Below are 13,966 nucleotides of genomic sequence, written 5' to 3'. Positions count from 1 at the left end.
AACCATTCCTCGAAACATCAACCCGTCCCATCCGTCTAAGCCTTGCTTAAAAGCCATGCTTGCAAACACACACACAGTTTGATTGCCACTAACTCCTCGAGTAGTGTCTCAGTATGTGTATCAGATTAGAGGACTTTGTCTCGGACAGAGCGGAACAAAGGGACACACTGATGGATTGTGGACCTGCGCTCGCCCCGCCACTCGTCCTGAGGGTCTTTATCCTTTTTACCACAGGTAGGCTCTTCAACCAGGGGACACATTTTTGAGGAGTTCCAGAGTCTCTTGTCAGTTATGGGATTTTAATTTTTGAAGTATGTATATATTTTCAGATGTATGTTTACTTAAGGAAACATGAATGAATTGGGCAAAAGTTGCAACATCCTTAAAAATGCAACCAATTTTAAATACAACTTTATGCTCGACCAACTCTAACAACATTTCAAACATACTTGTTTTAAACAACAGTTTAAATATTGCTTTCCTTTCTATTCATGACGCTTCCCTTCTCACGTTCAATGTGGAATCACATTCCCCTGACAATTTTAATCATGAAACCATACAAGTGAAATGGCTGACCAAACAACAGGAATCTACTTGTGTATTAAAAATACATGTTGATGAATCGTATGCACTATTGTACAGGATTTTTATAAAAAGTTTCAAATCCGACTTAATTTGTAGTGTTGGACCATAGTAACAGGGTGTTTTCAATTTTAGTCTAAGAAATTAGACAAAACACGTTATATGTTTCCACAGAAAAAAAATGTTTTAATGTTATTTTACAAAAATGGCTAAAACAAAAAGAATGCTGAAAGTTTCTTCTTTATTACTGTCATGATGTGTTTGGATTAGTACGCTGGGATTATGATTTAAAAAGGATTATCTACTTCATCCTATGTGGAAGATACATTTAATTAAACATTGTACTAGTGAATTCACACTGCACTCACATTAGGCAAAGTTATGGGACTCAACAACGGATCCTATGGATCCCCATTTGCCAGAATTTCCAGATTCTTTCATCAGAACACCTGCCAATGTCTTTCAAATGTGCAGGTTTTCTCTTCAAAACATCTTTAAGTCCTTCAAGTAAAAACAGCAACGACCCTGCTGGCATCAGAATGACAACATCACACCTACTTTAGGAGAGCTTTCTCTCAGCCTGAGAAATAGTCAATATGACACAAAAAGTGACTTTATTATGTAAAAATTGATGACTTTATCACTTGGTTTAGTCCCTTGTACTTGTGTGCTTCGTCTGCAGCATCAGCAATAAACCTTGAAGGGGAACTTTTCAAGGATCTGATGAAGGGCTACAACAAGAACGTCCGACCCATGGAGAACAGCGGTGACATCACTCAGGTCGCCATCAAAATGACGCTTACCAACCTCATCTCCCTGGTGAGTTAAGTCGGTTGTCTTTGAACACCGCCAGCGGGCCCGTATCATTTACCAAAACTGCCTTTTCTTAGAGTGAAAAGGAGGAGGCTCTGACGACAAGCGTCTGGATAGAAATGGTAACCGCACAATCCCCACCGCCGATTTTTGGTGGCCGCTTTGCATTAATGTCAAACCGTTAGTGTGTGTCTGTGTGTAGCGATGGTGTGACTACAGGCTCAGATGGGACCAGCCGCCCAGGTCGGCTCTGTATGGGAGCATCACCTCTGAGCTGCGGGTGCCCTCCAAGAGCATCTGGCTGCCAGACGTCATACTGGAGAACAAGTGTGTGCAACAACAACTCTCACGTGGTCCACTGGTCACTTCAATCTCAGCCCCTGAGCTTCTCACAGCCTACCTGAGCAAATGTTCACCTGCATTCACACAATGAGAAAGGTTTTCTCTTTTCTTAGAATTATTAGACAAGATGTATACAATGGCACTTGTGTAGCTTATAATGGGTGTAACAACAATGACGGCAACAACAGAAAAGATACAATAGTTCTTTTCATTTTTGTGACGAAAAGGTGATTTTTAGAGGATGATGTTGGAGGGGACAGAAATTCAAAAGTAATGCAGCAACGTCTTTTAACTGATTAAAGTACAAAAATTGAATTAAAAAGTATGTCTGTGTATGGGTTTAATTCCTGCTGGTAGAGCAGTACTCATAAATCAGACATCTATGTAGGCAGAAGCATTACATGTTGATATTATATTCTGTATATCTGCCTTTGTGTATCTCCCTCGATTGACAGTGTGGATGGAAACTTTGAGGTGGCCCTTTACTGCAACGCACTGGTTTCTCCCAACGGTTGTGTGTACTGGCTGCCTCCTGCCATCTACCGCAGTGCTTGTGCCATCACCGTCAACTACTTCCCCTTTGACTGGCAGAACTGCACCATGGTCTTCCGGTCAGTACAGACGACGTCTGTAGTGATTTCCCTTCGGATGTATATGTATGGGTTGGGTTGTGCCTCAAGAATCTATTAATTGTTCAATCAATCAATTGGCAGTTCCTTTGTTTGAATTTTGTCGATCCTTCAATGCAAAATCACGTGTTACAGCCACAAAGATAGGTTGTAGGGTTAAGGAAATGATTAAATTAATTTGTAAAGTGAGAATCATATTATAGTTTGTGCTATTATATTCAGAACTAACATAATTAATGATATTACTCAATATTGCAATAACCCAACATTTATGACAGAAATCATAGGAATAGGAAGAGCAAAATTAACTATACTTTTATTTATTTATTTTATTATACTTTTTCTGTTGTTGTATAGTGAAGTACGCAATGTAATACATAAAGACATTTAAATACAATTAAACACAATGATGAAGACATTTTACTACCCACAGGAACAAAATAACTGGTAAAATACAGAATAATAGAGGACAATGTGCAGGGGGACTATAGTAAAATACTCAAGTTCTTGTTCTTGTCTTATTTTAGAATGAATATTCACACATGTTCAAAGGGCTATATAGTAGCTATCATTCAAAACACAGAGGTAATGTCCCTAAAAATGTCTAGGAATGTATTTTTAGAACAAGTTGTGGAAGACATTTTGTTTAAAATGTTGTGTTTTTGCAAAACATTCATTTATATTTACCATTTTGAGATGGCTTTGACATTCAATTTTGACCATTTATTTAAACCATCATGTTTTAAGAAACTCAAGTAATTCAAGCCGAAGTTCAGTTTGTTTATTTAATTAATTAATTGTGTCAGGGGTAGCAATAATGTATTTGGGAAGGGTTGCACTGGTGAAATATGGACTCCACCGTTCGCCATTAATATCATAATTGTCTGTTTAAATCACAGGGTTCTAACTAAGAACATTGATTCCCTAATTTATTCATGTTCCCTGTTCGTGTTCCCTTTTGCTGTCTTGTAAAGTGAATAAATGGCTGTCTGTTGTGGTAACAGAGCACATGTCTTCTCCCTCTGTTCAGCTCTCAGACGTACAGTGCCAACGAGATCAAACTGGTTCTCAAAGAAGAGGATAACCTCACAATGGAATGGGTGGATATTGACCCAGAGGCTTTTACAGGTGGAGCAACATTTCATTAGCGATTTTTAACCATCATTCCAAATAAAACTAAGCACTTTATCTTAACATTAGCAAAATGTCCTTCTGCAATTTAATTTTGTTAGAAAACGGAGAGTGGGCCATCAAACACAGGCCGGCTAAGAAGCTGATCAACACTGACTCCAATAAGGATGAGCTGGAGTACCAGGAGGTGGTCTTCTTCCTCATCATCCAGAGGAAGCCTCTCTTCTACATCATCAACATCATCGCTCCCTGTGTGCTGTTCTCCTCCCTCGGCCTTCTTGTCTACTTCTTACCTGCCAAAGGTCTTTTTTCTCAATATGGGCATCTAAACCGAACCTTTGGTAGTCAGACTTCTCTGACGTTAACCCTACCACAAGTCTGGGGAATTAAAATCAGAAACGTACTTAAAAGGGTAAAACATTTCTTGGGGTGTTGCTATAGAGAGAACTTGTAGTCTACAACAATTGGAGAGCCAATTAAATTGTGATTTTAGGATCCATCAAAAGATCCAGGTAATTTAAGTCCTACCTGGTGATGTTGTCACATTTGTACTCCCGCCGAATGGTCCAATTCAAGACCAAGTGGTGATTAGTGGACAGAGTGGGGCAGTAATTTGGCGTCCTGGAGTTCATGAATCCCATCCCGAAATGGTCTGCAGTTTCTTCTTTTTCTGTCATCCACACAAAACCTCCCCCCTCTTATTGAATATTGGTTTGAGTTTTGCAGCGGGTGGTCAGAAGTGCACAATGTCTATTGCCACTCTCCTGGGCCAGACTGTGTTCCTCTTCCTTATTGCTAAAAAGGTTCCAGAGACTTCGAGGGCAGTGCCTCTTATCGGAAAGTACGTTTGTGTGATTCCTGTCCGATTTCAGTTCAGAGTTTAGATCTGAAGACAGTGTAATATGTGGTTTCTTAAACCTTTGACTGCAGGTATTTGATGTTCGTGATGTCAGTGACCACCATGGTAGTAATGAACTGCGTGATAGTCCTCAACGTTTCCCTGAGAACCCCAAACACTCACACGATGACGGATAAAGTCCGAAAGGTGAGAGTGGGGCCAGACCAAACCATTTTATTTAGGAAGCTATTGTATGAACGTACTGTGTACCTCAAAGTAAACACTGGACTGACTGGATTACCCTCTGACCCCGCGACCTCCCCAGATCCTCCTAAACATCCTGCCTCGGCTGCTGGGCATGCACATGCGACCCTGGACACCAAGCGGGGACAACACACACACTGGAACTGGAGAAACACTGGCTCCAGACAGGATGCTCCGTGTCCCCTGCCGACGCCGCAGCTCCACAAGCCTCTTTACCAAGGCGGAGGAACACGTGATGCAAACAGCGCGCTCTGAACTCATGTTTGCCAGACGCAAAGAAAGAAATGGACTGATGAAATCAGTTTTAGAGAAGCTAGGTAGGTATTTAAATGAGTTTCCAATTCAAAGTATATTTGGACGTTTTGTTGCCCTTGTCATGACTTACTGGCGTGTTTTTTGTACGCAGATGACGGGCTGGAGGGGGGTACAGCTGAGCAGCTCAGTGCCAGCTTGGGGAAGGCCTCTCCACAGCTCAAACAATGTGTGTCCGCTTGTAAACACATAGCTAAGACTGCAGGGCAACAGAACAACTTCAAGAATGTGGGAATCTCCATTTTTATATTTGCTTATGTTCTCAGCTCTCAACATTAATGACAGTGTACAATTTTAATTTCAACCCCTAGGAGAACGAAGAGTGGTTCCTGGTCGCCAAGGTGATCGACAGGGTCTGCTTCATCGTCATGGTGTCTGTGTTTTTTATCGGCACCATAGGGATCTTCCTGATGGGCCATTTCAACCAGCCTCCATCCTCGCCTTTCCTCGGGGATCCCAAGAAGTATCTCCCTCCAATAAACAACCTGACTGATCTAATTGAGGGATAGGAGCAAACCTCTCTGGATGAAACAAGACAACGTTTCCAGATTTCATCCCTTTAATCAAAGTGGAAATCTCGCCGTGTCCATTATTGATCTTTCACGAATGACTGGAGAACAGAGGGGGTGAAGAAGTGGGGTCTGTGGACTAAAACCAAGTTGAAGACAAACAGTGGTGGTCCTGGCAACAAGCTTGATCCATGGTGACACGTGCTCATATCCGCTGTGAATGACTGTTGAGGCTGAGATTATTCTTTTGCATAAAATGCTGTGTAGGAAAAAAAAGTAATGTACATTTGCTCTTCCTGTTACCAGTGTATGATTTAAGTTTCCTTTTGCACCTGCTGTCAAGTCAAAGTCATCATGATAAACGACATGTAAGAAACAGACAGTGAACTTCAGCCAAATAAACGTTTTGATCAACTAAAGTACAAATATAATGGTGTGATTGCTCTATCTCGGACATTTTTTAATCTCGTGTTTGATACCTTTTTGAGGCTAATAGGGAGAACCCCCAGGCTTCCCCAAAACACAGACACACTGCACAGCCCCCCACCTCTGGAGGCAGGATTTCAATTACATGGCTGAGCGGTGTCTTTCTAACCCAACAAAAGACACATCCGGCTGGTTGGGATGGAAACACAGTCGGGGAGTGAGATAAAGCCGGGAGGAGACAGGAGACACACACTCACAAAGCCAAACGTTAATACGTGAATATTCACACAACACACAGAGGTGTTTAGGAGGTTTGTGCTTCACCTCAGGGGGTCATGACAACTCGTGGATGTTTGCCTGGGCTCCAACCCTGTCACACCGAGATTGTCAGTCAGTCGGGAGCAGGAGGTTGACTACAGATGGTAAGTAAGAGACTTGAGACTCAATTGGGCAATTTTATGCCTTTGCATTCATTGGCCTAAGGGTACAATGCTATAGAAGATGTTCTAACCTGTTGTAACTTGTAGCAATCACTGCCTACAGGCAGGACGTAATGTAGGGTTTTATTATGGACCTTAAATGTTGAGGAACATATACTGTTGCATGCAGCTGCAGAAACTGTGCAAGCAGAGTGTGATGTGAATAAAAAAGGGCCTCAGGAATCACTTTGTTTGAGGAGAAAACAGGGTCATCGGTGCCAGACAACCTGCTGTCCTGCTCTAAGGAACATTGTCTATTTTTCTTCAACCTTCCTTCAAAAAATCAAGGTCTACTGACCTTGATAAAGAGCCAAACAATATACTTTTACACATAGCAACACTATTTTTACACTACAAACAATGCATCATATTTATTGGGAAACTAATATTTATAGTTCTCACTAAGCTTGTTGACATAGTAATATTGAAGAATTACTTTCAACCCTATAATATAACATAAATAACCAGAATATTTAATGTTTACATCAAATATTAAATTAATGATGCAATATTGTATTTTTAGGCCAGTTTCAACTGGCTTATTTCACTATTAGCCACCCAAGGTCCTATTCGGCCAATGGTTTCTGCCTCTTTTGTTCTGCTCTTTTGTGCAGGGGGGCTGAGCCAGAGGCTTACTCTTTAAGGAGTTGTTTTGCAAGGACAAATTCTGTTAATTTACAACACATTTTTCTATAACTGAAAACATCCAGGGGAATTGCGTTGCACGATTCTGTAATCGAAATAATTCAATTGAAACCAAAACGAGTGACACCTGACCTCTGCCCCATACAAAGCTGCAGCACAAGATAACCGTGTCCATGGTATGTCATTACTAAGCTCCACATATATTTCCAGTTTTACACCATGTCAGTAGTGACCAATCAGCCTCTTCCCTTTGGACAACTGGAGCGAGAAAAGCACATCCAGATGGTCTTCCCAGCCTTCCATAAAAGCTGCAGGCCTCCATGTGAGTGCAGCACGGAGCCACACGGACCGAAACACCAGCAACAGCCTCCGGCCTTTGAATGTGACGAGCAACTGCTGGGTCTGGCTCCTGAGAGGAGGATGGAGAACGGATACACGCAGCCACCTTGTAAAGTGAGCCAGCCAGGAGTGGAGGTGCAGGGGCCAGGATGTGCGGCGGGGTCACACTTCATGTCTGCGCTGGAAACCGTCAGTCAGATACACGTCATTGCCAGACCAGAGCTGCAAGGTGAGGACCAGCGAGGACGTTTTTGTGTAACTTTTTGCAGCGCAGAAGTGACTGGTGCTTCGCTATTGTAGGTCCGCAGTGTGTTCCCAAGAAGATCTACAGCATCACCGCAGGAAGCAGCCGATCTCCATTATTCGTGGCTGTGGAAGGTACCGGTGTCTCTGCAGCTATGTTTCCTAACTGAGAACATCTATCCAAAGAGAGAGAGAGAGTTATAATGCCTCGAACTCTTCTTCTTGTTAGAGAGTTCCTGTGTTTGTCTCCAGTGTTGCGGTCCAGCTCGGGCCTGTTCCCTGCAGGGCTTTGACTGTCAGGGTCGACAAGTATTTTACTTTGAAAGACCCCTCAGGGTGGACGCCTGCTGCCTCGGCTGCTGCCTGATGGAGATGAGGGCCTACACACCTCAAAAACGTCTCTTTGGCACCGTATGTCAGAGGTAGGATGGTCTCATCTCTGTTTCTATTCTATTGCCCTTGTCTTGAACAGTGGTGAAAAGTAAATATGATATGTACAAGTATAATATATCTGGAAATTACCCATGTATTAAATCATTTCACACGTATAGTTGGCACTTTGCAGCTAATACTTCTGTGCTTTTGCTGAAGTAAAATCACCCATACAATCCTTGTAATTTTATATTATAATGAGGTATTAATACTTTCACTTGAGCACTTTTTCCTGACAGGCAGACGCAGCTTCTTCTCTCTGCAGCTGCTGGTCCTTCACTTTTCTTGTGCACCTTCTCATGTTATCAGAGCTTCTTTTATCAGAGTTGTGCTTTTATGAAGGACGGGACTTGAAATATAGTACACCACTTATGATTAATAGTATGCTACTCAAGAAAAAGTAAAATAACGTAAATTCAGAGCTCAAGTGCCCCTCGTTTTTGTTTGTTGTTGTTCCGACCATTTGACTGCTTTAGTCATCTGGGATTCAGGACCTATTGGAATAAAGCAAATTGATCGGGTTTGTTGCCCTTAACGAATGCAGATAGACTTTATATTTTAAAACATAATCCCCCAAAAACTACATGCAGATTCTAATAACGTTTTTGCAGTAAGGTTTGTTGCTGTAACGTTTAAAAAATATATAAATGAACCCTTTAACTACCAGCAGAATACTGCAGCACCCATCTTAATTCTTTTCATTCTCAGACTCAGCAGCTTGTCATGTGATCTCTTTTTTCCATGTCACTCCCAGCCTCTGGCCTCCCTGAACCTGTGCAGATGCCCTGGCCTCTCTGTAAATAGCATTGAGAGCCTTTACTGCCCCACCCGGCCGGCTGTAGTCTAAACCTGGGAGACTTAATGCACAAAGCAGCTGCTTTCACAGAGACACATCTACACAGCGGTGCTGGGAAGGAACGCACCATGCTTCCTAATGGGACTCTTGGCTTGTAGGAGGAAAGTCAAATTTAGACTCATCTGGCCAGATATCTACATGGAATAATATTCTCAGTTGTGCTTGAATAAAGGGTACCGCTGTTTGAACTCCTGTGGCACCAAGCAAACAATGGCGTTGGCAGCGGCGTAGCACCAAATTCTGGGCCCTGTATACTCTCAATGCCATTGTACGATGCGGGTTAGCAAAGGGCCCTCTCCCTAGACGGGGCCCTGGGTAGTCAGGTCCACTTTTCCCCCTCACTACCACGCCCCTGGGTGTTGGTGCTTCAGAATCATGACAGCTGAAAATGGGATCAACCAAGCATCAAGCCTGGGCAGCAGGTACTGAACAATGTACCTGCCAGGTTATGTAAGGAAATGTTGAGCTGTTGTGTAGTGGCTGACTGTGTTTTTAGGTGGAGCATGTTCACCCCTCTCCTGGAAGTGTGTGGGTCTGAAGAGGCCTCAACCAGAGTCAGAGTGCAGGGCTCCTGCTGTCCACAGCGCTGCTTCTCCAACCAGCAATTCCAGGTAGACACGTTTAGTAGCACTCCCCAAATAATGCAATCATGTTTTTCTACAAGTGTGCTTCAGTTTTTTCGGCTTTTGTTCATAACACCAGATTGTCTCCAACATTGGGGAGAAACTGGGGACAATATGGAAGAAGTGGCCTGGGTTCAACGTCGAACGCAACATGGATCATGAACATTTTGGGTTGGAGGGTGAGAATGATTTTTAATTCCTTAAGACAGAGCAAAACAAAGCTGTTGAATTAACAATGTTGAATATAACATTTTACTAAATACTTTAAAATTTGCTGTACTCATGGTACCCAATAGTTTAGAACAACTTTCATAGCATGTGTATCTGATTTTAATGTCACTTTTCCAGTGCCACTGAGTATGGAATCAGACACTAAGCTGCTGCTGCTGGCAGCCACCTTCTTGTTGGTAAGCATGCAAATCTCTATCACTCGTTACGGTTTTATTGTTTCAAAATAGGTTATAAAAGACAGCAGGAGTACAAATAGTGAATCTGTGAATAGTGAATCTAAAGAAAGCAGATAGTCTTTAGCTGCTTCAGTTCCAGTTGTGTGCCACTGGAATCCTTCATGTCTGCTGTGAAAAGCTTCACGATTAACTCGTCTCACTGATCACCTCATCTGTTCTCTTCACAGAATTATATGTTCTTTGAAATGAGCTGATCAATCAACAGTAAAACTAAAAATATTGCTGAAAGCGGTCTACAAAAGTGAGGCGCACCGGACGCGTCAGCACGTTGGACCAAACACTGCCTCATTGAGTTGTATTTAAGACATTTCAAAACTTCAGTTTATGAAATAAAATGACATGAAGACAGCTTTAGCAGCAGATGCATATTTGACATTTATTGCTATAATCTATCAGGTGTAGATCCAAAAGTGTCTCTTCACTGAGGACACACACCTGCACCATGGCACCACCAGACACGGGCAGCATTTCAGTTTTTCAACAAACAATAGGCGCTTTCTTGACATGAATCAAAAATAATGGCCCCATGGAATTGATAGAAACTGTAAGAGATCCTGGCCGTGACCCAGTTTCATTTGTTTCAATACAAAATGGAAAAGGAGTGACGGACCGCTTTTCACGACTCCTATGCACATTTGTTTGAGGACATTTAAAGCAGAGCCCATCCCTTGGATTCTTTCAAGGCGGGATGAAGACAGAACAGACAGAAGGGGAAACTGGTTTGGGTCGGGCTGGAGGCCAGGCACAGTGATTTAGGCAGCTCGGCAGTCCATTCTTAAGATGCCAGTTCTACAAACTTCTGCCCAACACAGGATGGTCCTCATCCTTTGGGATTCAACTTCCAAGTCAACGATGGAGAATCATTGCCGATTAAGTAAAGTGATCTTTAAAGTGGACTGTATTTACAAATATATCGTACACAATAATAGTCATCATTCTAGTTCAAAATGACCAGAGAAATTGTAGTTAAAATACAGCATTGTAATAAAATAACATCTTCCTGCAACCCTGTCTGAGAAACAGATTACCACAGTCTTTTAAAACAGCAGGAGGTGTGATGTTATGCTAAGCAATAAAATCTGATCTAGTACTATAACACATTGGTTTTGTTGTGATTTTTTCAAAGTACACTTTTCAACACTAATGACCCAATCAGCAAACCCCAGTCACGTGGCCTCCTTCTTGTGGCAAGTTAACAGATGTTACATCTTGCGTTAAAAAAAGAAGACGATGAAATTGAAGGCTTATTCTCTGGTTGATTAAAAATAACGCATATTTCTCTCTCTACGGCTTGATTCAATGTTCTGTGACAGGTCTTCCTGGCCATTTCCAATTTGACACAAAGAAGGAATGGTGTTCTTTTCTCTGCGACTGACTATCGCTCAGTCTTCATGTTACACAGTGCCAATCCACGTAGAAGGATTCTTGCCTGGACTCGTCGTCCCCCTTCAGCACTTCACGTACACACACACACACACACACACCACCTACACAGCACAAACAGAGAGAAACAACATTAGCAAGACACAAAATACATAAGAGACTATTTATTTCACTCCAAACCAATGTAGCAGCAGTTCTTACTCTTGCAGAAGTGTTCCGGGTGAGAGGCTACTGTCCGCCACTAACATTCACCAGTCCATGGAAGTCTTCCCATGCTCTGCCAACATAGGATGCAGCACATCATCATTCAAAATAAACAGCCGACTTGGATATTAAGGTCATTTTAAAAAGGGAGAATCACTACCACACTCCTCACAGGAATGAAATGAAACATGGAGCAAACAAGGCTGTATTTTAACATACACCATCAAATGAATGGAATAATAGAAAAACAGATTTCTCTTTTTTTTTATCTGAGTCTTTGATTAGTAAATCATAATTTACAAAGACTAACTATAGTCTTTCACTACAATAATTACTTTTGATATGAAAAAAAATAGTGTATTCATTATCTGTTCTTTGAAGCCACATTAATTCATTATAACAAGTAACTGCTATCCCAACAGAAATGTGTATTTTGTGAGCATGTATAGATCTGTTAGAGAAAGAGAGAAAAAATAATAAAACGATAAGACATACATACTTGATGCTGTCTGTGTGAGTCTTGTACTCCATGATGGTGTTGGGGGGCAGGTTGAGGACTCTGCGCAGCGTGTCTCTGATGCGGGCCGTGGTTGACTGGTCGCTTGCGGTTTTGTTCCAAATAGAGATGATGTCCTCCTGGAGAAAAGAGGCGGAGAAGGCATGTATGAGTAAACTGAAGCGTGCAGAACACAACCAGGTACAACAGGTGCGTGCGTGTTTTGTGGGTTTACCTGGAAGCGTACTGACACTACAGCACCACAGATTTCCTCTCCAACCATGAACTGCTCCCCGAGCATGGCCAGGATCAGGTTCTCCCAGCAACGAGATGCCAGGCCTTTCCTCAGACGGATGATCCACTTCCCACCCATCTTGTTGGCATCATCCTAAAAATCAATAGTCAGGGTTTCAAAGAGGGATTTTCATGTACAAAACCAAACAGATCCTGGGCACTTAAGACCGTATCTTGGAATTAATTGCATCTTGGAACTCACCTCCCACATCGGTTTAATACCCTCCTTGAAGATGTGGAAGTCACTGTGGCCTGTCAGATCACCGGGTCGGATCATGTGACTATAGAAACGCCAGAACTGCTCCACCTTGGGAAGGACAAAAAATTGTTCACATCAAAATGAGTCAAGTGAAGCTCCCTCCGCATCCACTGTATGCCCTGACAGTGTCAGGCTGAAGTCAGTGAAACAGACCCAAGTGACTTACCGAGGCGAAGCTGCCAATCGGTTTAATGTTCTGCTCGTAGCTCTGAGTGCTGGCTGGTCTCCCCGGGGTGCGTCTGGAGTACCAGAAGGTGTAGTTGTATTGAAGAGGGTGCTCTCCGGCCGCTGGGACCACCATCTGCAGAACAGAAGAAAGAGACTGAGCCATACATTCAACCTCAAAGCTGCAAACACAAACACACGTTCTCCATTGGCCCAACCTTTTTCTTGGAGAGGCTCTGGTCCTCGTCTTCAGTTCTTTCCTTCTCACCGTCTTTCGGTGTGCTTTGGTCCTGGTCGTGGTCTCCACTGTCATCATCTTTCAAACTGGAAGAGATGGGAAACATGGGCAGCAAAAACGTCCTTTAAACTGTTATGTTATGTAAACTGTTGTTATGACAGGATGGTTTGGTCCAACGTTTGTTTGAAGAAAATGTGGAATAAAAACCGATAGTTCAGGTTTTAACCTGGGGATTAATTCATTCATTGTTTTTGTTTTAGTCACAGAATAATACGTGTGCCCTCATTTGTGTAAAAATGGGTAACACTTCAGAAATGTTGACAGATGATGCGCGCGCACCCGCGCACACAAACACACACACGTGTACTTAACCTAATCGGCAATGTCCTGTCACTTATGTCCATCTATCGGACGTAGAACCACGCGACTCTCGTCTGAGCCCAGACTGCGCGCACGTCTCCCCGCCTCCCAACAACTGCCACACCGAGGATTCGGGGCCCTTCCGCCTTCCGCAAGGCTAAGCTACAGCTAACAACACTGCACATCATCGCCACCACACAATACCATGTAACGTTAACTTTTGCTGTTGCTTCCCATGGTGTTAATACACCCGTGTGTGCGCGCGGACATGCTGTCCTGTGGTTTTATAAGCCTAACGTCAATGTTTTTCTGAGCACGCAGGACCACGCAATAGAGCTGACACACCTCTCTTCTTACACGCAGCAGCTTCCATTAGCGTTATTCTCCCACGTAAAAGTACAGTCGAGACGAAGACCCACTCTCTGGCCGGCATGGCACAGAAACCTTTGATTACTCACGCGTCAAATTTGTTGTTCATTATTTTCTAGGTGGGAGCCTTTCGGGGTCCGACCTCGGTCTCCTGGATTCCGCAGGAACAGCCGCGCGCGCAGAAGACGCGCGTGGACGCGCACGCAGTGTATTGGCCGTTGCAATGGACGTGATGACACATGGCTTTCCTCTTTTTTTTCGACCGAAT

At 42.9% G+C, this 13,966-nt stretch overlaps 3 protein-coding genes across 5 annotated transcripts; 2 read left to right on the top strand and 1 right to left on the bottom strand.

The window, feature by feature from the left end:
* Positions 1-101: 101 nt before the first annotated feature.
* Positions 102-5,808, top strand: chrng (cholinergic receptor, nicotinic, gamma). The gene is made up of 12 exons (XM_037458890.2): positions 102-234; positions 1,265-1,401; positions 1,473-1,517; positions 1,598-1,722; positions 2,193-2,348; positions 3,397-3,494; positions 3,599-3,799; positions 4,224-4,338; positions 4,428-4,542; positions 4,661-4,916; positions 5,006-5,139; positions 5,223-5,808. Exons 1-12 carry the CDS (start codon positions 114-116, stop codon positions 5,418-5,420), a joined length of 1,701 nt encoding a protein of 566 aa, XP_037314787.2. The 5' UTR covers positions 102-113; the 3' UTR covers positions 5,421-5,808.
* A 353-nt stretch (positions 5,809-6,161) lies between these two features.
* On the top strand, positions 6,162-10,209 carry LOC119209362 (phospholipid scramblase family member 5). Its single transcript, XM_037458646.2, has 8 exons — positions 6,162-6,268; positions 7,181-7,538; positions 7,610-7,687; positions 7,782-7,974; positions 9,337-9,451; positions 9,543-9,642; positions 9,812-9,870; positions 10,098-10,209. Exons 1-8 carry the CDS (start codon positions 6,266-6,268, stop codon positions 10,122-10,124), a joined length of 933 nt encoding a protein of 310 aa, XP_037314543.2. The 5' UTR covers positions 6,162-6,265; the 3' UTR covers positions 10,125-10,209.
* A 71-nt stretch (positions 10,210-10,280) lies between these two features.
* Positions 10,281-13,933, bottom strand: eif4e2 (eukaryotic translation initiation factor 4E family member 2). Of its 3 annotated transcripts, none has more exons than XM_062557646.1 (8): positions 13,788-13,933; positions 12,950-13,055; positions 12,733-12,867; positions 12,510-12,614; positions 12,249-12,401; positions 12,013-12,153; positions 11,515-11,590; positions 10,281-11,417 (listed from the first exon to the last, which is right to left on the bottom strand). In XM_062557646.1, exons 1-7 carry the CDS (start codon positions 13,805-13,807, stop codon positions 11,555-11,557), a joined length of 696 nt encoding a protein of 231 aa, XP_062413630.1. In that variant the 5' UTR covers positions 13,808-13,933; the 3' UTR covers positions 10,281-11,417; positions 11,515-11,554. The 3 variants fall into 3 exon arrangements, with proteins under 3 accessions (XP_062413630.1, XP_037314541.1, XP_037314542.1); XM_037458644.2 differs by having other exon boundaries at positions 12,017-12,153; XM_037458645.2 differs by having other exon boundaries at positions 12,017-12,153; positions 13,675-13,790.
* Between the last annotated feature and the right edge of the window lie 33 nt (positions 13,934-13,966).

The sequence above is a fragment of the Pungitius pungitius genome, chromosome 15 (genome assembly GCF_949316345.1).
Source record: "Pungitius pungitius chromosome 15, fPunPun2.1, whole genome shotgun sequence".
Taxonomy (NCBI): domain Eukaryota; kingdom Metazoa; phylum Chordata; class Actinopteri; order Perciformes; family Gasterosteidae; genus Pungitius; species Pungitius pungitius.
This window is presented reverse-complemented; position numbering and strand designations above follow the sequence as displayed.